Raw genomic sequence first — 25,223 nt, 5'->3', positions numbered from 1 at the left:
ATGTGCAGCAGGTGCTAAATATATATTTTTTTCAATAAAAAATCCATGCCTATCATGCAGCTCATCCATCAATCAGCCAACTGTGTGTCATGTCTAATCTTATTTTGTAAAACCTCTATAGAGCAAGTCTGTGATAAACGAACCGTGAAGTAGTGAGGGACTACTGTATAATGATTTACTGCACTGAAGGCTGAGACCCAACAGCACCAGGACGGGCGTCACCAGATTGAATAGCTAAAGGCGAGATTTTGAAATATTATAAAAGAGCTCCTACTGTGCTGTTGCATGCTTTAAAACAGACAGATTTTAGAGTAGAAAAAAGAAAGTCTAATAGATGTCACAAATTATAGCCATACCAACACAATGAGCAAAATAAAATGGTGGAAAAAAAGACAGGCATAAAACTTGGCAAAAGCTTTCCTTCATTCTTTCTTTCCTACAAAAACTGTTTCAGATGGAGAAAGAGAGTGAGAAAAAGGACATATGGGAGCATAAGGAGTGGGTGTGTTTTGGTTGGTGTGTCTCCTCCCTCTCTTACACAGTTATAGATGGTGCAGGAGCAGCTTGCAGCATCCACAGAGCTGGACTCGTCCTGAGGACCACCCAGCCACTCACGAGTCATTCATCCTGATTCCTGCAGCTGCAGCACAAAAGTCTCTCATCCAAAGACATCAGCAGCATCTCGGCCTTTCTGACTCCTCGTTGGAGTTCACAGCTGGTCTTTACACCTGAGTGGTCATAATGAAGCCGCACTCAAGCACCTTTCTGATCCTTCTCCTCGTGGCTTTCATCGCTGGGACAGTCTTGGCTCTTCCTTCAACGTCCCAGAGGAGCAGAGGTGAGTGATACCTGCATTAATTCATCGAGACATCAGATAACACTAGTGGACAGAAAGGGATGCATTTGATGCACACTTCAGTCTATTGATTGTTTTCTCTTTTTGTAAGGCAAGATGTGTGATACCCCACAGGTTATTGTTTAGGAAGACTAAGATAATTACATTGATAAACCCAATTATTGCAACGATGAATGATGACTAATCTAATTCATGGGGTCAAAATTCTAATATTCAATTTTTGTTAAAGATCAATAAACAAACTATGTAAACTAAAAAATAACAGCTTTTTATATGGTTAATTTTTCTACATTTAAATGTATTCAAATGGAGGGAGTGGTGGCTCAGAGGTTAGAGAAGACGAGCCTGTGATCAGGAAGTCGCAGGTTTTAATTACTGGACCATTACGACAAAAATTTAGCAGGAAAGGTGAAGCACTCCTACTTGCCTCCACCCTCATTTGCCCTGTACTGTGGGCCCTTGAGCAAGGCCCTTAACCCCCCAGCTGCTGTTGGGCACCTTAGCTGGCTGCTCTTTGCTCCACATGTGGGCTATGGTGGCTGCGTCACGAAGAACATCTGGATTAAAAACAATTGCCAGGTCTTTGTGCGATTTCACTCGATGTGGCCGACACCTGAGGAAGAGAGCACCCATAGTATTAATATAAAAACAACAACAATAATAATAAATAGGATCAAATGGATTTGATATGTTCTTCTGGTTTTATTAAATGGCGGTGAATCCCAACCCCTAAAGAAGAGTTTTGGCTGAACCAAAAAGTTTTAGTAACCTTAAAAAATGTGTGTTATTATTATTATTATTTTATATCTGTGACTGTGATTTATTGAGCTGTCCCTGTAACGCTGGGAGCATCCATCCATTCATCATCTTTGGCTTGTTCCGGAGTCACAGGGGCAGCAACTTGAACAGTGAGGTCCAAATTTCTTTTTACACAGCCACCTTTACCAGCTCTGCTGGGGAGATTCCCAGGCCAACCAAAAGACACTGAAACTCCAGCGTGTGCTGGGTCTTCCCCATGGTCTCTTCCCGGTGGGACCTGCCTGGAAAACCTCTCTAAGGAGGCATCCTGGGGGCATCTTTACCAGTTGACTAAACTTCACTCACGCTATCTGGAAAGTTCAGCTACCTGACAGAAAAAAAACAATTTCAATCGTTTGTATCCACACTCTTTTGGTCACTATCCAGAGTTTGTGACCATAGGTGAGGACAGAAATGTAAACCAGACTGTGAATGGAGAGCTTTGCCCTGCAGCTCAGCCCTCCCTCTTCACCACAACGGACCAGCACAGAGTACACAATACTGCAAAAGCTGCACCGATGCATCTGTCAATCTCATACTCCATTCTTCCCTCCCTTGTGAACAAAACCCTGATACTTGAACTCCTCCACTTGAGGCAGCATCTCACCCCCAGCCAGGAGAGGACAGTCTACCCTTTTCCAACTGAAACCCATGACCTCATCCCAACAGCTTCACACTTAGCTGTGAATCACGCCAGTAAGAGCTGGAGATTGATGATAAGACGTCATGATGCTCTGAGCAGATAGAATGAAATAAGCCACGGACTGCAGAAACATTTGAATGCAACTGTTTCCAGTTTATGGGTCAAAGGTTAAAGGTTGGAGGACAATCTGATGGGACGTGTTTCCTGAAAATGCTTTCACTGTGAAGATGATGTGAAGAATTAGAACATTTAGTTTTTTCCTTCTTATTTTGTGATTGGATTTAGCTGCAAATTTATCTGAGTGTTGATGAGCTACTCTCTATTTTAATGAAATTCGGCAAAATGTAAAGAAATTCAATCAGATTTTGTCTAATGGACAATGTTATCAGCCTTTTCTGACCTGCAGTGACAGTAGTGATTACATTTGTCTCTAATCTTGGTTTAGAACTTTTGAAGCAAAGTTTCGTGGTACGGTTATGAACAATTAATTGCTCACCTGTTGTAAAAGGTTTTGTGAATGACACCAATTAAAAACAGATAAAATCTAAATAAAACGCTGCCATCGGTTTTTGCCTCCCGTGGTTGTTAACATAAAATCATATGATTTCTTACTGTACATAGCAACAGCAGCTAGCTCTATCACTTCCTGCATACTTCCAGTAGGAATATTATATTTCTGCCAGAATAACCACTCAATGTGAAAATGACATTGGTAATAATTTATTAAAGAAGCTTTTGCACAAACTGTTATGAATATTTTAAGATTTTAGTTGTTTTAGGACAGCAACAATCAAAGTCATTAACTTTCTGACCAGGTCAGAATTTAAACTTTATTTCTTTAAGCTGAGGCTGTTTAAAGAGATATCAACTACAGCTAAGATGTTAAATGAACATAACCTTTCCACAGAACCCCACTTCAAAATATCTGAACTATCCCTTTAAGCTTTCATGTCATGTTTCATTTGATATCTTCATTACTTTTGTGTGTAACTTTATGTTATTTCTGCTTATCCTAGCAGCTGTTGGCCAGGACTCTTTTAAGAGAAACATAAACTCTCAGGAGATTTAAAAGGGGTGAAAAAATAGTAGAAAGATTAATAAACTTGGAAATCTCAAATCTAATTACGCCTGATGCAGTGTTTTCTTTCACAAAATGCCTCACGGGAAACCATTAAACACATCCCTTTTTAAAATTTGATTACAGCGTATTAAACTTCCTCTGCCTGATTATGATTCATGCAACGTTCTTGGAAAGCAGAAAGGTTTTCCATGAACGTTTTCCATACTGTCTCAGGGTCCAGTTACTGTAGTTTGTCAGCGCACACACATGAAAACCTGATAATGGTTTCCATGTCTCAGTCTGTGCTTCATGGCCACTTTGTGAGTTTAAAACTGACGACTTTGATGGTAGCAAATGTAACTTTAGCTCAGGTGGTACAAAGATGTAAGCACAGTAGATGAAAGTAGTGCCTGCTGGCTGAACCTTTTTTTCCCCCCTCTTCTTGTATCAAGAAATAAAAAAATACACAGTTCTGTTTCTTTTTGTATAATATAATAATAGTTTATATGTATGTGAAAAGCTTAGTTAAAATGTTTAGGCTTTAATTGAATTTTCTTCCTGTATCTTGTGAAATGTAACACATCTCCAACAGAACTAATGGTCTGCCTAGCTTCGGCAAACCAAACATGGCCTCGTGTCATGCTTACACTAATAATGGTGCAGATGAGACGAAAGCAGGGGACATGTAAGATGGATTTAAGCACTTCAGCAAGTTTTAAAAAGGATCATGTTGATGGAACAATGGTGGTGACATAAATAGGTCAGCGAAGATTGATCGAAGGAGGTGAAGGACGAGATGAAGCAGGGAAAAGAAGAAACAGCTGTTGCTCACAGATAAATATGACACGCGGGTGATATACAGAGAGACTGGAGAAACCTGCGTGAACGCAGCCAAGTGTTCGGACTAAAATATGAAGAATACAGCCAGACACAACATTCTGCTTTCAGGTGAAGCCAGGATGTTATTACTCCAGAGAAAGATGTAGTCAATGAGGCTCCCACTGAGTCCCAGTAGATGCTGTCAGTACTGAATTAAACTGGTTTTGAACTATTTACATTAGACAATATATGTCAGGTTAGATGTTAAACCACCATCTAAATTACTTTGAATGCTTAACTCCGATTGACACGAGCCTCTCGTTTCCACTTCATTGTAATGAAAGGTAGTGACTTCTACACCATTTCCCATTTGTCTTCACACAGTGAGGGCGGCCAAGTCATCACTTCACATCCTTACGTTCAAGTTGGAAACCTGAGAGCAGAGAAAACAGCCACTAAATAAAAATTCCTGAGACTTATCATGGGCTGCATGGTGGAGCAGATGGTTAGTTCTGTTGCCGTGTCACAAGAAGATTGCCAGCTAGGACCTGTATGCATGGCCTTTGTACATTCTCCATATGCAAGTGTGGGTTTTCTCCCTGTTCAAAATGATGCATGCTGGGTTAGTTGGGTTCTCTAAATCGTGTCTAGGTGTGTGTATGACAGGCTGGCTGTCTCATCTCTCTATGTGGAGCTCTGTAATGGACAGCCAGCCTGTTCAGGGCTGTACCCTGCCTTTTGCCTCAATGACCAATGACAAGGAACTCTAAAATCTTAAATTTGTATGCCTACACCTATTTTATGACTGTCTATTGTTGTTGTTGTCCACTGTTGTCACCACTCTTTGTTAAGAAATCAGGTCTCTCTTGTAAATGAGTCCCTGATGCTCAATGGGATTAACCTGTCTAAATAAAGGTTGAATGAATGAAAAATAGTGGGTGAGCCAAATAACAGGGCCACGTTGTCACAGGACAGACTCGTTGTTTGCTTGTACTGGACATGAAAGTGTGCAGCCAGAGGTTTCCTGGGGCTTTATAGGCTGTGTGGCTCTCTCCCTTGGAGCTGGTCCCTCTTGTTGTTTATTGGAAATATATAAAGAACTGAAACAAATGCAGTTTTGATAGAAAACACAGCTGGAAAAGCACAAGGGAATTTTTCAAATCCAGGGTTTCCCTCTCTCCCACTGTCGGTGTCGATTTTGGCGTCTTGCAGCTTTTGGCAGGATTGCTAAAGCAAAGTTCCACTATTTCGCTTAGCACTGAAATACGAGCCAAGGATGTGTACTGAAGAGAGTGGAGTGCAATTCTTTAGTTAGCCAAACACTCTTTTTTACAGGACTTAAATTAGTGGTAATAATTTCAGGTTTTCTAGCTTTTAGCTGTGATTTCATGGCAAAATAAAAAAGACAGAAGTGTGTAAAATACAACAAACCTGGTTCATTTCTACCACTTTCTAATCTAATTATCATCATTTGTGGTGATTGCTTTCCATGTGCAGCCACCAAAACACAGTCATAACTCAGACTCCTCTAACATCATTTGTCTTGGTATTTTAACTTTATCACCATGTCTCATAAATGGCCTGACTGATGTCATGACTTGTTTCTGGCTGAGGTCACAGGCCACATAACGAAGGCAAAAATGGTTAAAAAAATAATTTTGTGTTTCAAATTATGAATAGTCTTTGTGTTTATACTTGTTCTATTCTTGAAAATTAATCATGCAGGAGACCAGTTATTTTTTGATTGGTGAATCTTTAAAACCTGGTTAGAGTTTTAACAACAGTGTAATTTAAAACTTTACCAAAACCTTAACTCGGTGCACACACTCTGTAAAAACTGCACAAATAAAACTTTGTCCTAATGCTATACAAAAAAACAATCAACCATAATGTTTAAAACACTTGCCTATTCATTGGTTAGTCTCCATCACACAACCAATAAAGCTCTGTTCCACCAATCATAAATATTTTCATGTTTTTCTACCTGGGAGTGGAGCTTCTAGGTTTTTATTTCATTATGGGGTGTTGTCTCTGTGAACCAAGTTTGTTCTAATACAGCTTATGCTTTATTTGATTGAGATATAGGTTTGAAACAATGTTTGGTATAGTATGGACAAAGACTTGCTGGGAGGACAATTTCAATTTTCATTGTGGAATAATATGGTGGAAAAGTGATGTCTAAAACTCACATAGGCATGTATATCTGTTACTGACACACATATTACATTGTTTTAAAGGTTCACAATTTTACTTTCTTTGTAAATGATTCAATACTTCATTTTCTATCAAATGTAAACAAGTGTAGCAATGTGAATATTAGTTAACTATCTAACATTTACTTGGTGCACTTGGCACCAGGACACCCTAGTTTGTAGATCAGTGATTGAGGTTGTAGTCATGTCATCTGATTTGTGTCTGTTTGTTTAGGACACATGGGTGAAGTGATGAGCTGAGCTATCAACTGATCACTACCTGGTAGTGAGTTGGTTCAGATGGCAGGGGAAGATGCCGGACAGACCCAGTAGACCCAAACATGTAGTGAGGGTTCCCCTCTTCAAAAAGGGGGACCGGAAGATGTGCTCCAATTATAGGGGTGCCACTCTCCTTAGCCTCCCTGGTAAGGTCTATTCATGGGTACTGGAAAAGAGAGTCAAACCTGGTCAAATCTCAGATCCAGTAGGAAAAATGCAGATTTTGTCCTGGCCATGGAACACTAGACCATCTCTTTACCTTCACTAGGGTCCTCGAGGGGTCATGGGAGTTTGACCATCCAGTCTACATGTGTTTTGTGGACTTGGACAAGGCATTCGACTGTGTTCTTCATGATACACTTTGGGGGAAGCTCCTTGAGTATGGGAATGGGGTCCCATTGTCACGGGCTGTTCAGTTCATATACAAGCGGTGCGAGAGTTTGATTTGCATTGCCGGTAGTAAGTCAGACCCCTTCAGGGTGGGAGTTGGACTCCGCCAGGGCTGCCCATTGTCACCAATTATGTTCATAACTTTTATGGACATAATTTCTCGGTGCAGTCAGGGGGCGGAGGGATTCCGGTTCGGTGGCCTCAGAATTCTATCTCTGCTCTTTGCAGATGATGTGGTCCTGTTAGCGTCATCGTGCCATAATCTTCAACGCTCACTGGAGCGGTTTGCAGCCGAGTGTGAAGCAGCTGGGATGAGAATCAGCACCTCCAAATCTAAGGCCATGGTCTTCAATCAGAAAAGGGTGAATAGCTCTCTTCAGGTTGAGGTTCTGCCTTAAGTGGAGGAGTTCAAGTATCTCGGGGTTTTGTTCACAAGTGAGGGAAGAATGGAGCATGAGATTGACAGATGGATTGGTGCAGCATCTGCAGTATTGCGAACTCTGTACCATTCCATTGTGGTGAAGAGGGAGCTGAGCTGTAAGACAAAGCTCTCTATTTACCGGTGGATCTACGTTCCTACCCTCACCTGTGGTCACGAGCTCTGGGTAGTGACCAAAAGAATGAGATTGCAGACACAGGCGGTTGAAATGAGTTTCTTCCGCAGTGTAGCTGGACTCTCTCTTAGAGGTAGGGTGAGAAGTTCAGTTATCTGGGAGAGACTCAGAGTAGAACCACTGCTCCTCCACATTGAGTCAGAGTCAGAGAGTCAGAGTTGAGAGGAGCCATTTGAGGTGGTTTGGGCATCTGGTAAAGATGCCCCTTGGGCGCCTTCCTAGGGAGGTGCTTTGGGGATGTCCGACTGGGAGGAGACCCCAGGGAAGACCGAGGACATGCTGGAGAGACTATGTCTCTCGGTTCATCTGGGAATGCTTTGGGGTCCTCCCAGAAGAGCTAGAAGAAGTGGTTGTGAAAAGAGATGGCTGGACCTCCCTGCTCAAACTGCTGCCCCTGTGACCTGACTTCGGAACAAGTAGAAGATAATGGATGGATGTCGAAAATTGATATGTAAACAAAGAATTCATCCATCCATTTATCCAGCTTTACCTGCTTCTTCTTTTTTGGGTCACGGGGGTCACCAGTGCCCATGACCAGCAGTCACTGTGCGAGAGGCAGGTGACACCCTGGACACGTCCAAATCCATCACAGGGACACGTAGATACAAAAAAAAAAAAAAAAAAAAAATTGTCTTTCTCACTCACACTTAAGGACAATTTAGAGTTACCAATCAGCCTAACATGCATGTTTTTGGTCGCTGGGAGGAAACTGTAGTAACCAGAGAAAACCTATGCATGCACGGAGAGAACATGCAAACTCCACCTAGAAAGGCCCCGGGGGGATCCGTTCCAGCAACCTTCTCATTAAGAGACAACAACTCTACCAACTGCAACCTATGGATAGGTGACGAAACATTTCTCACTTAAAGAAACTGATCCAGATGACACAATTGAACCTTTTCATTATTATCTACCTGGATGATTGAGCTTACATTTTGTGAACCACTTTGACCTTGGTTGTCTTCAGGCTGTTTCTGATTGGCAAGTTGGCCATCTGGCCTAAAACATATGATTACTGTACTTAATGATTGATTGTTTTGGATGGGTGTGTTTTGCACGTGTTTAAAGGCTACTTTTGAGATTCCAACAGGAGGTTGACTTGAAACACTGCAGTGAAGACTACTTATAAGACAGATCTGGTTGGCGGGTCACAGATTAACAAAGTCCTCTGGATGGGGGACAAAACGTTTCTCACTTAAAGAAACTGATCCAGATGACACGATTTAACCTTTTTTGTTTTCATTAGCAAGATTCACGTAATGTGCTGCAAAAAAGTTTTTATTGTTTTTGTTTCTGTGCCAATGAATTTGTATTTCTTTCCCTTTTTGCCTCACATTTAACTTTTCATCCTGACTTCAGACAAACCTGTCTGTGATTAATTTTTTTCAGTGAAAGCCAGAGGATTTGTGACTTTGTGTCAATTGATTTTGGACAATGCTCTGTTGCTTGTCCTCACTCAGAATGAATTAGTATTCTGTAAATTGGTATTCTTTTATACTGGCAGAGATTCTGAAGTTGTTTTTGTTATAAAAATGGTAAAGATTCACCTTTTTGCCTTATCATAATTTTTTTTGCCCTCTTTTTCCCGTCATTATGAAACATTCTCATAATTGCAGGTGTATAACAGAATGTGTTATATTAAATGCATTTTTGGTGTATATCTTGTTTCCCAGTGAGACGTCAGAACATGAAGGTTCGTATCAGTACCAAAGGAGACACCATAGTGATGAAGTTTCTACGACCTGACACAGACACTAAGCTGGAGGGCTACATCCTGGGCTACGGCAGCAGCATGTTCTCCAAACAGTTCATTCAGCTGCCTGACAACGGACTGCCTTATGAGACAGAGTTTGGTAAGTCATTCAAAAATAAAAGTTTCAATGCATTTTATATAGCATGGACCATTGACACTCAACTTTTTGTACGTCTGTTTTCAGATGCTGAGCCCAAGTACCTTATAGCTGTCCAGCCTATTCTTACTAATGATGTGAAAAAGCAATGTAAAGGTAGGTCTCATAAGTAATCATCACCAACAAAGTAAAAGTAATTTTAAGGTGTTAGAACAGTTGTATCACTGGAAGAAGTTTCATGGATTTGAAACTTGGTTGGGGGTCTTTCTATGTGGGGTTTGCATGTTCTCATCTCCTCATCCACAGACGTTTTCTCCAGGTACTCTTATTTCTTCCTACTGTTGAAAAACATCCATGTCAGGCTTATTTGAAATTCTAATTAGACCTTAGCATTGGTGTGCATGTTTGTCTCTCTGTGTCCCTGCAATGGATTTGGAACCTGCAAAATGTACCCTGCTTGCAGGTTTTGAGGGAGAAAGGCCACATCCTCCCACAACCCTGAACAGGCGGGAACAGAAAATAGACGGAAAATCTGAGAACACTAAAAGCCAAAGCAAATGTTGTTTTGTTCTTTTCAGGTAAAGTACAACTGGAGAAGCCGCTGCATCTTGTCATTGGGTCGGTGACGCCCTCATCAGTCCTCCTGTCCTGGGGAACACTGCTGAAAACCCCCTATGAAGGAAATATTATGAATGATTGTTTAGAAGATGGGTGAGCTTACAGATTTATATTTTTTGTATTGACTAAAACACTGACACAGTGCCTTTTTTACATTTTGCCTTTATTGCAGTGCCTTTTACTGTTTCTGGTTACCATTTCAAATATCCATTTTTTTTTTAACATACATTTGTTTCTGTTCTGCTCTGTATTGGGCTCAGACACTACACAGTTCGGTACCGTGAGAAGAACAGGAAGTGGAACTACCAGACCTGCCCAACAAGTGACACGATCATTGACAATCTGAAGCCAAACACGGTCTATGAATTTGGAGTCCAGCCTAACTCTAAAGGCGGCACCGGAACGTGGAGCAAGCCGGTAGTTCATAACATCAGCTCACCAGTCCTGCAGAGTACGTTTGATTTATCTGCGCTGCTCATAAAGTCTTCAACCACCAGTCTGTTCTTTATTTTTCTGAAGAGCTAGACTTTCTTCTCTTCTTAAAGTATTTGTAAGTAATAGTCCAGGTTTACTAAGGATTTCTTCAAGTTTTTCTTTGTCCATTGAAGTGTTGCATTTTTCTTCATCGACCCATTTCAAATGGACCTATAAATAATTTAACAATAATAATAAAAAAAATTAAAAAGGCCCCTAAACTCAATAAATGGATGGAATTGTGCACCATGCATTGATAAGACATGTTTTTGTTTAATAGCGCTTTGGGAATCACTTTTAAGGTGCAAAAATTATATATTTTCAGTATGTCTGGTAAACTTTTATCTCGGATAAAATTGACAAAATTTTAAAAACGATAATGGACTTGGAGAAGGCGTTCGACCGCGTCCCTCGGGGAGCCCTGTGGGGAGCCCTGTGGGGAGCCCTGTGGGGGGTACTCCGGGAGTATGGGGTACCAGGCCCTTTGATACGGGCTGTTAGGTCCCTGTATGACCGGTGTCAGAGCCTGGTCTGCATTGCCGGTAGTAAGTCGGGCTTGTTCCCAGTGAGAGTTGGACTCCGCCAAGGTTGCCCTTTGCAACTGATTCTGTTCATAACTTTTATGGACAGAATTTTTAGGCGCAGCCAAGGTGTTGAGGGGATCTGTTTTGGTGGCCTTAGGATTGCTTCTCTGTTTTTTGCAGATGATGTGGTCCTACTGGCTTCATCAGGTCGTGATCTACAGCTTTCGCTGGAGCAGTTTGCAGCCGAGTGTGACACGGCCGGGATGAGGATCAGTTCCTCCAAATCCGAGGCCATGGTCTTGAGCCGGAAAAGGGTAAAGTGCCCTCTCCAGGTCGGGGAGGAGGTCCTGCCCCAAGTGGAGGAGTTCAAGTATCTTGGGGTATTGTTCACGAATGAGGGAAAAATGGAGCGTGAGATCGATAGGCGGATAGGTGAAGCGTCTGTAGTGAAGCAGGCGCTGTATCGGTCTGTCGTTGTGAAGAGAGAGCTGAGTCAAAAAGCGAAGCTCTCAATTTACCGATCAATCTACATTTCTACCCTCATCTATGGTCACGAGCTTTGGGTTGTGACCGAAAGAACAAGATCTCGGATACAAGCGGCCGAAATGAGTTTTCTCCGCAGGGTGTCTGGGCTCTCCCTTAGAGATAGGGTGAGAAGCTCCATCATCTGGGAGGGACTCAGAGTAGAGCCGCTGCTTCTCCACGTTGAGAGGAGCCAGTTGAGGTGGCTCGGGCATCTGGGTAGAGGATCTTAGGTACGTATGGTAAGAGGAGGTGGATAAGTTGAGATGATAGAGGATGTTACTGTAAAGCAGGGGTCTGCAACCTTTATCATCAAAAGAGCCATTTTTACACCTTCATGCACTAAATTCAATGTGTCCAGAGCCACAACAACCTGCTACAACTGTTATCAACTGGTGGCCCATGGGCCACTTTAAGTTTGTTGGAGGAGACTTTTGTGGCCAGTAGGGGTGAAAATATAAAGCTAAAAATATCTAATGGTTTTTACATGTATTGATATTATTACAGTTTAAGACTAATGAAAAGACCAGATTCTTGTAAAGAGGTGGGAAAGTTTTTTAAATTAAAAAACAATACTAATTATGAGCTGTGCAGACCTATGTATTATTTTTTATTGTGGAAAAATAATTAAGTATAGAAATAAAGCAAAAAGCTAAAGTGAGTATTTGCCAAAGAAATGACATGAAAACAGCTAAAACTAGTACTTTTTGTCGTTGTTTGTATAACAACCAATAAACTTCAGTTTTATGTTACTTTTAGTCAAAGCTTGAAAGAGCCGCTGTTGAGGAACCAAAGAGCCGCACGTGGCTCTAGAACCGCAGTTTGCAGACCCCTGCTGTAGAGGATTGCAGGCAGGCAAAGCCCAAATAAAGTGGCTGAGGAGCAGCAAGATGGTCTGAGGCCAAGGTAAGAGATCACAGGAGTTCAGAGTGAGGCTTGTCTTGGGGGACGAAGGAGAATCAAACAATCCAGGATTTGGTCAAAGGGAGGCAGGTTCTAGGAAACACAGAAGGAAACAGGTAAGTATAATTCTTTATTCATGAAAACACCAGGAGGCTGACTACAATACAGATTGGTATCTAATGTCCCAGCAAGGAAAGGAACACTTCCATAGCCTCTTACCCCCTTAAGCTCATCAGAGGAAATGGACCACAGCTGCTGCTCGTTTTCACCACCCAGCACACAGGAACCTGCAGAAGGAAAACACTTCAGATGGTTTCATTGAACGGACCTAAGCTTGCATATTTTGAGCAATTTGTTACCCTTTATTAGTGAAATGCACTTCTTTATGGACAAATATATCTTTGTGGTTTTGCTATCTTGTCCAAAAATCTGTAAAATATTTTTAATCATAGAAAAAATATGAACTTTCGTTTGACTGCAAATATGTTTTGAGAGATGGTGGCCAATATTTCAAAGATCATGTGGCAAGAATTAGTGTGTCAAATGGTAATTTGTGTTTGAAATAAAGTTTAATCTAGTTGCTTTACTTTCTGTGATTTTCACCGACTAAATTTTTGATTTTTCTCGTCTTTGTAGAGAAAGTCGTCAGGAAGATCTTTAAACGCCCTGTCAGTCCTGTGGTACGTGATACAGTTTTTCTAAATAAAAATTTGAGACTTTTGTACATTTATTTGATTGGACCAAAACATGGATAAATTAGAAAAATAATACTGCATCATGAAATGAATTTGGAATACAGAGACGGAGGCACCTGGATGGATGGATGGATGGATGGATGATGGATGGATGGGTTTGGTAACTGGGTGTGTATTTGGAGCAGACAGTGCTTTGGAGTCCTTGTTGTTGCTGTTCTCTGAGCAGCTCGTCTAAATAATTTTCCATGGAACTGCTAAATGGAAATGACCTCAGTGCAGTCGTGACAAGCCAAGCCATAGAGTGCAGTCTGTGTCAAGCTAATGTGTGAAGTACAATGAGGAAAGAAAAGAGCAGATGTTGAAAGAAAAGGGAAGAAGACTGTCAGTCGTGAAATGAGATGAATGAAGATAGACGGTACTAATGTTCTGTCTTATGGCCAAACACATAAAACATTATTTCATTGGAAAACTCTGAATCACAAACTTTTTTGCTAAATTGACATGGTGTATGAGTTTTGTAAGATAACAAGTTAAGAATTTCAATTTAAAATGTTTACAATCATTGGAAACTAACAAACACTTCTTTATCTTCTTGTTTTTTTATTTATTTATTATTATTATTTTAGAAACCCTTCACTCCTGGTCTGCATTCATTCCCGTTTCCTCCTCAACATGGTAAGCCAATAAAAATTATATTGTTGTTGGTCTAAAACACTGAATCAGAACTGATGCAGTGGGAGATTTTATTTTCCATTGTAACAAGTACTTTTTCTAAATTGTCTGTTTTGTAACTTCACACCTACATTCAATTCAGTTTACTTACAAAGCGCCAAGTCACAACAGAAGTTATCTCAGGACACTGAACAGAAAAATTCACATCCATTATAAAAGCCAACTAGAAAGTTTAGGAGACACTTTAACAGGGACTACCAGGCTGCTGCCAATTAAAAAATCTGATTTGACACGTGTTTGGGTTTGCTCTCAGCTACCACTAGCTCAATAGCTCTAAAAATGGCTGAGTTATCTTTTTTTTTTTCCTTTTTAGCTAAGGTGGCCATCTTGAATTTTTGATTTGGATTCAGTATGTGATAGGGAACGTTCTCGGCTATAGCTACACTAAATTTCAGCTAAAATGGCTGAGTTATAGCCATTTAAATGTAGCTTTGGTGGCCATCTTGGATTTTTGATTTTGATGCAGCATTTGATGGAAAACGTTCTCAGCTGTCATCCCACCAAATTTCAGCTCCATATCACTGAAACTAGTCTATATTTTTCTTTTTTGGCTGAGGCGGCCATCGTGGATTTTTGCTTTTCAGTCAGAGTCTATTAGGAATTGTTCTCAGCTACCAATAAGCCAAATTTCAGCTGAATAGCTCTGGAAATGGCTGAGTTATCATGTTTTTTTCCTTTTAGCTAAGGTGGCCATCTTGGATATTTGATTTGCATTAAGAGTGTATAACAGCTCGCTCTCACCTATAACCATACTAAATTTCAGCTCAATATCTCAAAGAAAGACTGAGTAACAGTCAATTTTGTGTTTGCTGAAGTAGCTGTGGCAGCCATCTTGAATCAAAATGGCTCTAAACGTTAATCAGTTTTAGATACATCTGATGATTACTTTCTGTGAGTTTTAAACAAACCAACAGTGGTTTTCTGTTTTCTTCATGGACATCTACACTCTAAAGCCCCCAGTATACTGCCGCGTACATCCATATGCAGAGGTACACATGTACGTACACAGAGGTACGCACGTACGTACGCAGAGGGTACGTGCGTACCCCCCAGCGTACCCTCCGTGCAAAGCTCAAATTTTTCACGCGTACGTACGAGTGAATGGACGTACGCGTGAACCGACATACGCTGCAGTATACTGGAGCCTTTAGTCATGTGACCTCACGGCAGCAGTTAGTGTGGAGTGAGGAGTGGGGAAAAATGGTGTCTTTGTTTGCAAATTATGTTGCCATGGTAACTCGAAATGCCAATAAACGTAACAGCACACATCACGGTGCAGAGCCAGTCATTTTGATATAACATTTATAAATGTTGCGTTTCGGGTCACATTAAAATTGACGGAAGAGATATAAAGTTAAGAAACCCTTTTCTGAGGTGGATACTAAAAGGCGTCTGCCTTTTCAAAGGCACCCAATGAGTAAAATTTATCTAAGGAAACCAGCAGATTGCAGTGAATCTTCACTTTGTCACAGTCTCCCATCCAAATGAGGTCAGGTGGGAATCCTTGTAGACTGATGTTTGCAGATGACATTCGTGTGGTGAGAAAAGGGAACAGGTGGAAGAGAACTTGAAGAGGTGTGAAGGTATGCATGAATAATAATAATAATAATAATAATAATAATTCTTTATTTTATTTCCAACAGTTAAAAATTTCAACAAAACCATAAACAAGTAAAAAACGTAAATATTTCCACCAAAATGTTCTGGAAACAAAACAAAAATGTTATATCCAGTCCTGTCCCTAAATTTACATGCACATTCTGAACCAAACCAGTTTCATAAAAAAAAAATTAAGAACACAAAAACACAAAGTGTAGACCGATAAAAGTGTAGGCAGAAGCACAAGCTCTTTATACCTTCACTTTGTTATACATCAAAATCAAAGCAATTTTTCCTATATAATTTTCTAAAACATATCAACGAATTCCAGCTAAATTGATAAACAAACTCATAAAAAAAACCACACAAAAGGAAAAGGAAAAAAAAAAACAATCAAAGCTTATTATATTTGTTTAGTAAATGATTTTTATACATTTTTTATTTTTTTATTTAAAGAGTCAAGAACACAGTTGTAGCTCCTTACAACAACTATTCCACACCTGAATCTCTCTAACTGAAGTACAATTGTTTTTAATATTTATCCTAACTTTTGGGTTTTTTAAATAAATCCTTCTCTTGTAAATGATAGTTTTTTAATTTTGAACCACTTTTGTATACACCTTGGAAGGAGTTTATTATAGGCTTTGTATATAATCGATGCTGTTCTGAGTTCTACTAAATCATAAAATTTTAAAATATGCAATATAAGAAATAATTCATTAGTTGGATGAAAGTAATCAGACGCAGTTATAATTCAGATTCTTCTGAGCATGTAGACTGGTTGTGTTGGTTTTATACGAGTTTCCCCAGATCTCAACACAATAATTCATGTATGGAAGTATGAAACAACAGTATGACATGTAAAGTGAGGAGAGGTTTTATTTTATTCAGTATTGCAAAAGTTTTTGATATTTTGGCATTTACATTATCAATATGAGCTTTCCAATGCAATTTGTAATCAAGTATCTCCCCCAAAACTCTGAATTCATACACTCGCTCTATTTCAATATTGTTTATTATGAGTTTGACATTTTTTTTAATTTTCTTTTTACTAAATATTACAAATTTTGTTTTATCATAATTTTGTGATAATTTATTTTTGTCACACCATTTCTTTAATAGGTAACACTTTACAATAAGGTACACAATATTTGCTTAACTACTAGGGAACGCCTAAGGAACGAATCAGGAATGAATCAGGAGCTAATGTGTAGTTAACCAGTACTTACTGGGGAATACACAGCCAAGTCTTATTAGGGGACTACTGGTTAGTTACCTTGTAAATGAAGAGGAACTAATCGAGAACTAATGGGAAGTTACCAAGGAAACCAAAGAGGAACTAATCAGGAGCTAATGGGTAGTTAACCAGTAATTACTGGGGAACACACAGCCAAGCCTTATTAGGGAACTACTGGTTTGTTATCACAGAAACAGAGGAGAAATTCTCCATGTGGGTTCTGAAAAAAAACTTGCACCAGTGCGGTCACAGCTTGTCAAAAACCTGTTTCCTAGTGATTACTGGTTTTATTGGATTTTCTCTTTTGTAAACCTATTGATGAAAGACATGATCAATTTCATAATCTTGTACTGGTGTCATCTTAACTATGTCTGACGATCACTTACTGAGGAACCAAATCATTGCCTGGCTGTACTTACCGAGGAACCAATCATTACTTAATCACTACCTAACCATTACCTACTGGTTTGTTCCTGTGTTAACAAACCAGTAGTCCCCTAATAAGGCTTGGCTGTGTGTTCCCCAGTCAGTACTGGTTAACTACCCATCAGTTCCTGATTTATTCCTGATTTGTTCCCTAGTAGTTAACTAAATTGTGTGTACCTTGTTGTAAAGTGTTACCCTTTAATACTTGTAATGAAGAGGTATGAAAGTGAGAGTAAGAAAGAGTACATGTGTGTGAATGGGAGGCAGGTGGAACAATGAGGCTACAAGGAGCAGAGGTCACAAAGGTGCAGGACTTCAAGTACTTAAGGTCAGTAGTCCAGGAAAACAGAAGAGAGTCCAGGCAGGATGGAGTGGATGGAGAAAAGTTGTGACAAAAGGTTGGCAGCAAAGGTCAGACAATAAAAAAAGGTTTACAAGACAGTGGTGAGACCAGCTTTGTAGTTTATTTTGGAGTGGGTGGCATTGAAAAAAAGATAGAAGACAGAACTGAAAGTAGCAGAGATGAAGATGTTTAGGTTCTCCTTGTAAGTACCAAAGATAGACAAAATTAGGAATGAGATCATCAGAGGTACAGCAGTGGTTGAATGCCTGGGAGCTAAAGTTAGAGAGGCCATTAGACACGTTGTCTTTGTTTTCATGATCAATCAGTGATACAGTCTTTAGTTTTAGTTTTGGAAAAGAATCATAGAAACGGAAGTTTGTGGGAAATTTAAGTGAAAGGATAGAGTGTGGAGCAACATGACCTTTGATTGACTGTGAAAGCAATGCCAACTTAAACAACTGTCTCAAGGAAAATAATCAGTGATAAGAAGACTTCTCTGATTTTCCCAACTGAGCTCGTTACAACTTGTGTATCCCAACATGCTTGTATGAATGACATCATAACTTTATGAAGTTTTGGAAAAGGTATCAAAGGATTTGTGCAGTGTGGTTTCTATGTAACAAAGTTGCTGCTGTGATTTAAAATAATTTCTCATCATAAGTATTTTCATGTCTCTGAATGCATCACGAGTTAAAAGTTATTTTTTTGTTTTTACCAGTTGCTCAAAACAAGACCCAGGCCATACAGCCCGTCTCCCAGAATATACCGATAATCCCACAAACAACTCTAGGTAAAGACTTTTCTGACCTAAAGGTCAAAGTTCAATTAAGAGAAATAACTCAAAACCATACTTTTTATTACACTGAGAGTCTCTTATTTCACTGTCTGTTATTTAAACAAAGTATACAGTACAGTCATAACTGGTCTACTAATGCACATTATATTTTTCAGCTTCTACCACAACTGCTAGACAGGAATTTCCACCAACTGCTGGACCCAGATTGCCTGTGGTCAACAAACAGCCGACCGGTAAACAATATTCTGAGTCTTTTTGAAAATGCTTTATGGCTCTTAATTCAGCTGTGTGTAATCATTGAGTTTGTTTAAATAGCTACATGAGCAAGGACAGTTTCCAAATGAAATTCATCTGATGCATGTGAGGTAAGTGGCTGCATGACATTTAGACAAAACAAAGTCTTCAGGACATTTTTGGTGAATCTCTTCAGCCCGTTTATTTTTCCTTGACTTATACTATTTATTTATGACTTTATCATTAGCGATCACTTGAATTAAAGTTGATGTACAAGCCTCTAAGTCAAAAGGAAACATTTAAGAAACACTGATAAACGTTGGGTGTTTCTCCATCAAGCAATGCATTTCAGCCATGTCTTACATGTTATGATTCTAACCACTGTATTTTTTCCTCCCTCTGTTTTCTCCCCAATCATTAAACAAATAATCAAACATCTTACAGAGTATACAATGTAAATTATGAAAAATGCTTATCCCCCATTATTATTGATTGTTACCTTTTTCAGTATGATGGTGGTTTTATTTTAGAGTGCATGACAAATCTATTTGAAAATTATGTTGCTTTTTTCCCAGAAGACTGAAGCCATGTGTTTATTTTGTTCATAAAAATGTATATATATATATTTAAAATTTAATATAGCACAAAATACTTTTCTTTTTGGCAAGGACGGATGGAAAGAAGTTCAACTTTTCTGTTTACTGCATCCAAGCTGCTCTGTATTACCTTCAAAATATATATTTTTTTGTTTGTTTTTTGTAATTTATCCTTACAGAAGATTGTGGCTCCATGATCATATTTTCTTTCTTTCACATCTCCCAGGAAGAGCAGACTCATCGGATCTCTTTTGCCTTCTTTTTCAGAGGTCCCTCTAGTTCCCAAGCTTTGTCCTGTCACGGCCACAGTGGCATCTGTGCCAGTATACCAAGACAAACTGGAAAACCATGGAGGCCATTCAAAACAAATCTCCAAGTTTCAACCTAATGCACAAACTAAACCAACACAACCAATGGCTCTACAGCCTTCAGCAAATCCGTACATCGAAACTATGCCAGAAGCACTTACAACATTCCACTCAGAAATCCAGACAAAGTCACAACCCCAAGAAACAACTCAGCCTTTACTGCAGACCCACTTTCTGTCCTCACCTAAACCAGAGCCACATCCTCAATCACCTGTACCTCCGTATGAACCAAAGTCTCAACCAACACCAAAGACCAACCGCAAATTCTCTTTCCCAACAGAACTGCAGCTAAAGACTCAGAACAAGCTGCAGGTACAATTTCAACCAGATCCTTTGCCCACCTCAATGGCACATCGTCAAACCATTCAGCCCACACCGCAGAACACACTCTATAAGCAAGAAACACCCACAACACTTGACACCCATTCTTCAATTAGGCCACAAACCCACACACAACCTCAACCACAGATACCACAAACAAAGTCAACCCAACTGACAGAAAGACCAAAAACAGTTTTTTCTAAATCCAAGTTCACAACACAATCTAAACCGAAGAACCTGGACAAACTCAGCTCACAGAAAAAAACAAGAAAGCAATTCAAGACATCTACAAAACCCAGAATAAAAAGCCACCAAAATCAGACAATCATTCAAACACACCACCAGTCACATTTTCCATCAGAGGCCCCATTCCAAATCCCATTTCCTCTTAAGGAACAACATGCACCTGTGCCACATCCAAAACCTCAGCCAAGGGTTCAGTCAGAGACCAGGACCCAGGCTGACCACTTCAAGGATACCCCAATGAAGGCAGTTCATAAGGGTAACAACCCTTTCTTCTGACATAATCACTCCTAAATTAATTATAAAATTACATTTTAAAGGGGGCTATTGTGTTGTTATTATTATTGTTTTATATATTTTTTTATAATCTCAACAAGTTAAATTACTTTTTTGGAAAATTTGGTTCTGAACATTATATTGATGACAAATCATTACTGGGGGGTGGCTGTGGCTGAATGGTTAGAGCAGTCGTCCTCCAATGCAAGAGATGGGGGTTTGATTCCACCAGCAGTCACATGCTGAAGTGTCCCTGGGCAAGACATTGAACCCCTCATTGCCTCCGATGTGTGTCCCATCGTTGTATGAATGTGATAAAGCACTGATTGGTCTCTACAGATTCAGATTAGCTTTGTAGAGATCTAGTAGAGTGCTGTACGAATGGGTAAATGAGGACCCAGATTGTGGTGTAAAGCACTTTGTGTATCTTAATAAAATATAAAAGTGCTATATAAGTACAGTCTACTTACCATTTATCATTTACATATATCCTGTACCTCCTCACTTAGTGCAGTGGTGTAGATTCTCTTATTCAAATAGCAACAACTCTGTTGGATTTTTTCCTAATAAGCCAATAATATGCCCCCTTTAAATGTTTATACATTTTTTTCTTCCAAGATAAATAGTATCTTTTTCTTCATGCAGCCCCTAATCTACCAGAGGAGGGCAAACCTTTACCAAGACCTGCCTTGGCCACAGAGAAGGCTGGTAGTTACAAACATGGTAAAAACCATGACAAGTATCATCACACCACCATATCTGTATTTTTTTTTTTTTTTGTCGAGTCATAAGATGTAAAGAGTTTTTACATCTCCATCTTCATCTTGGCACCAAACATCCCATTGTTGTCCCTGTCTCCATGTTTACATACAGCAGACGTGTCTCACCCCTGGCCACTCATAACCGCGGCACTCTGTCTAGCTTTGGATCTCGTCTTGTGCTCCTCTTTGTGCTTTGTCATTTCATTCATTGTTCATGTTTTTTGTGTTTCACTGAAGTCTGTTATCATTTGTTCCTTCTAGGAGATTTCCCCAGGCTAAGACATAAATCTCTAACTATGAATTGCCTTTCTGGTCCATAGGCCCTGGAGTCATCAAATCGACTATTGACGAAGTTCCTCGTTCTCCCATTAGCTCATCAGTTCCTAAAGCAGGAAGAAATGTCACAGTACCTCACACTCAGGCTCCTTCAAGACCTTTCTCTCCTTCCAGGACCACCTCTCACAGCTCCAACTCACCTGAGGGTAATGCTTGTTTCTGTTTCCAAGGCTGCTTTCTTTTTAGCTACAGAAGACAAACTCTTTGCTATTTGTTTAGCCACACAAATGGTTTTGCATTTCTTTCTTCTTTTCTTGTTCTCCTTTGCTTCATATATTTTTACAGGACACATGGAGTCAAAACACTGAACATGCATTTCACATTGTCACTTTAAGCTGCTTAAGCATCTTAAGTCAATGTCTATATAGCAAATAAAAACAAAGTTGATCACAGTGCTTTACAGTTCAGCTAAATGAAAGGGTAAAACAACAATAAAAGCAAAAATGTAGAAGAAATCTTAAAACATCAAGTAAAGCTAAAATAAAATACAGAAAAATCTTAGGGATCACACTTATTTTTAGTCCATTTTGTTGGCCAAGGAAGGGGGGGTTGTTCTAAATGAAGGAAAGCCCATACCCTTATTCCTAATGACATGAATGATTTATTAACTACCAATAATTCAGTCCAACTTGAATCTTTGTCATGTCCAAGTTTTGACAATGGGGAGGATAACCATAATAATGATGTGTGATAACAAGTACCATGTTAATCAAATCAAAGCAATATGTTAATCTAAATGTGAACATATAAAATTATCAATACGTACTCACAAGAGCAATGAATAAACGCAAGAATGCATTTAGTGTGACACCTTCTAATTTGTAGGAATACTGTAGCAGATAAATAAAATGAATTCTGTTATATCAATAGAATAATAATGAGTAGATATTTGTGGGAAAGATAGAAAATGTTTCAGCCTATGAAGAGAATTTAATCTTTTGTGCAAGTTACATTTTCAGGGCTCCTCTTAGGGTGAATGGGCATGTACCTTTTCTTCCAACTTTGATGAAATTATTGTTAATTAATAGACTATTCCTGCTGCAACAAGTATGCAGACTCTTCTTTCATCTTAATTTGAAGTTTCTGGAGCCCTGCTACTTGAACTGATGTGCAGATACAGTAACTACTTAATTTCATTCAAGGAGGAAGTCTGGTTACAGTGGCTGGTTGGGGCACAACACATTTTACATCAAGCTCAGCATGGACAGGAGTAAAGCCACCATAGTCTAATTCTGCCTCTATTTTAATTTTTTCACTTTGCAGCACATCCACAAACATTTCCTAAAGAGGTGCAGGAAGGAGACCAGAAAGTCCAAAAAGACATAAAATTGTTGTTTTGAAGTCATACCCCAAAACACATATGAATTCAGTTTAATGTTTTTACAAACGGTTTTGGTTTCAAATCCCGGACAAGCCCCCAATTTGATATAGCCTGACTCCGAAATCATTAAACAAAAAGGGAGGCATGTGGGATTCAGGAATCAAATAAAATGTTTTATATGAGCAAATCCAGACCAACAAAAAAAAACAACATAAATCAGTCTAAGGTAGAAAGTAAGGAGACTGCTTTCAGGAAGAACTGAGTATTTTGTGGACCATTAAAGATGGTGGCCAGCTGCCTCCAGCTCTCAATCAACACAAAAGAAGGCTGCAATATGGTCACGTGCATGTGCATACTCTCACGCGCACATGCACAAGAGCCCCCAGGTAATAGGTCAGGGGTCATAACACTAACAACATACTGTACACCAACTTAGCTGTTTATCACTATTTTAAGAAAATAATATCAGAAAGATTATTTTTTTATTTGACTTCATTTTTTCTTGATGTATTGATCATAACAGATCTTTTTCTCCCTCCAACAGCCTATGGAGCGCATCACAGGGGTAATTCTCTTCCCAAACCTGTGGTGAGGCCAGGAGAAAAACCTGGTAAAGACAAACCAAGATTAAAACTTTAGAGGTTTTGTCATATTCTGTTGCAGATGCTGATCTGTGCTTCTCATGCTCTGCTGTTTTATGTCTTAAGCCACTTTCCATTTTCTGATTTGTATTTGTGCCATAATTCACTCTTGACTGAGACTGAAGTCTCATATACTCATAATTTTGAAGCATTACTGGCTTCTATTCTAGTCAAAGACAGTCTCAGGTAATTAGAGTAACTAGATTAAAAGTAAACCTTGCTTGGATGTATAAATGGTTGTTTATTAGCTCTATTGTTTGGAATTGCAGAAACAGATTTTGCTTCAGTCCCACATCACAGCTGTTTTTTGTTATTGCTGGAAACTTGGACAGTTTCAGAGACCTTCAAGGAGTCTCAAGGCTCACTGGAAGCAGCTCTACTCAGAGAAATGGTTCTGCATGCCAGCCTGCACTCAGAAGCACAAAATGATTATTTTTATACATTGCCATGCAAAACTGTTGGCACTCCTGGTCAAAGTTTTTGTCATGGTGAATGACTAGAAAAGTAAAAGAACCTGTGGAGTTTATGAAACATCTACTGACCACCCTTTCTACTGTTAAAGCATAAAGGGATGGTAAGCATTTACTCTCCCTTGGCACTTATTCTAGCTTGTAAACAGTTTTTGTAGCCAGCTTTTAGTTCCCAGGTTTTTGGGATTTTATTTATTTATCCCGTTCTGGAAACTATTTCTCTAATCTTCAACTTTTTGAATGTTGAGTGTTGATTCCCTTTTTTTTCTGGTGCTCAACATATTTGGTTCCTTCCTCTGTCTGTCTCGTGGTTGAAGTACAAGCTCAAAGTACACAGTAGTTGGTCCTTCTCCACACCACAGAGCTGTTTTCATGAGAATCTGCACCATAGGGAGATGCACCTTTGTCTTCTGTGGACAAAATTGATCTCAGCATTTCACAGGCTTATTGTCCATTAATTTCTTTATTTATTGGCACATCTACTCATTAGAATTTTTCTCCTTTCTTCATAACCAAACTGTCTCCAACATAATATTTGGAGCTGACTTAAGATTTCCCTTAAGAGTTTCTCTATTTTTTGCTCCATGCATCTTTTGAACAGTTTCCAAGTCTGTTCTCATGAAAATCATCCCCATAGCATGATGCTGCCACCTCCATGTTTCACTGTAGGGATGATGTTCTTAATATGATAAGAGGTGTTAGGTTTGACCCAGACATGGTGCTGTCCTTGATCTTCTCTGAACAAAGCAACGAATGCCACACATTTGGTGAAAAATTTCCAAATGGTCTGCCGTTGTCATTTTTAAAACAATGAAACTTTTAAGGCCACTTGTCTATGAAGCCTTTCTATGTGAAGCTTACAGATGTACTACAGGTTCTCCCAGATACTCTTTTGCTCTCTGCAAAAGAGCTGTGGCTCTATCAGGGTTTATTTGGCCTCTTGCTCTTCTTTCATTACCTTCCTGAGTCATGGATGACATTCTCTTCACAGAGCTGGACTTTTCTGTAGTGTTGTCTCTGACCTGTGTGGAGAGTTCCTTGGGTTCATGCTGTCTCTTGTTTGGTGATAGCCTAGAAGAGATGAACTGGTGTTGATTCTGGAGGCTTTCAGTTCAAGTATATAGCATTTGATACTTAGACTGGCAACAAGTGGATCTTATTTTCCAAATTCTTTGGCTTCTATGAGTAATGGTTGGGAGTCTAAAGCAAAGAGTAGTGAATACACATGCACATATCAATTTTCAGTTATATATATATATATATATATATATATATATATATATATA

General features: G+C 39.4%; 1 protein-coding gene across 1 annotated transcript in view; it reads left to right on the top strand.

The window, feature by feature from the left end:
• The first annotated feature begins 739 nt into the window (after positions 1-739).
• Positions 740-25,223, top strand: part of LOC119419265 (target of Nesh-SH3) — a 43,652-nt gene continuing 19,168 nt past the window's right edge. Inside the window, 14 exon segments of the mRNA XM_037686573.1 lie at positions 740-838; positions 9,325-9,504; positions 9,589-9,657; positions 10,080-10,212; positions 10,380-10,570; positions 13,179-13,222; positions 13,864-13,912; positions 18,293-18,364; positions 18,526-18,603; positions 19,468-20,391; positions 21,054-21,131; positions 21,490-21,651; positions 21,791-21,817; positions 23,371-23,436. Of these exon segments, the coding sequence (XP_037542501.1) occupies positions 742-838; positions 9,325-9,504; positions 9,589-9,657; positions 10,080-10,212; positions 10,380-10,570; positions 13,179-13,222; positions 13,864-13,912; positions 18,293-18,364; positions 18,526-18,603; positions 19,468-20,391; positions 21,054-21,131; positions 21,490-21,651; positions 21,791-21,817; positions 23,371-23,436 (2,170 nt within the window). The 5' untranslated portion in view covers positions 740-741.

Source organism: Nematolebias whitei, chromosome 13, assembly GCF_014905685.2.
Source record: "Nematolebias whitei isolate Nwh7 chromosome 13, NemWhi1, whole genome shotgun sequence".
NCBI classification, from domain to species: Eukaryota; Metazoa; Chordata; class Actinopteri; order Cyprinodontiformes; family Rivulidae; genus Nematolebias; species Nematolebias whitei.
The sequence above is the reverse complement of the archived record's forward strand: the minus strand, read 5'-3'. Positions and strand labels throughout refer to the sequence as shown.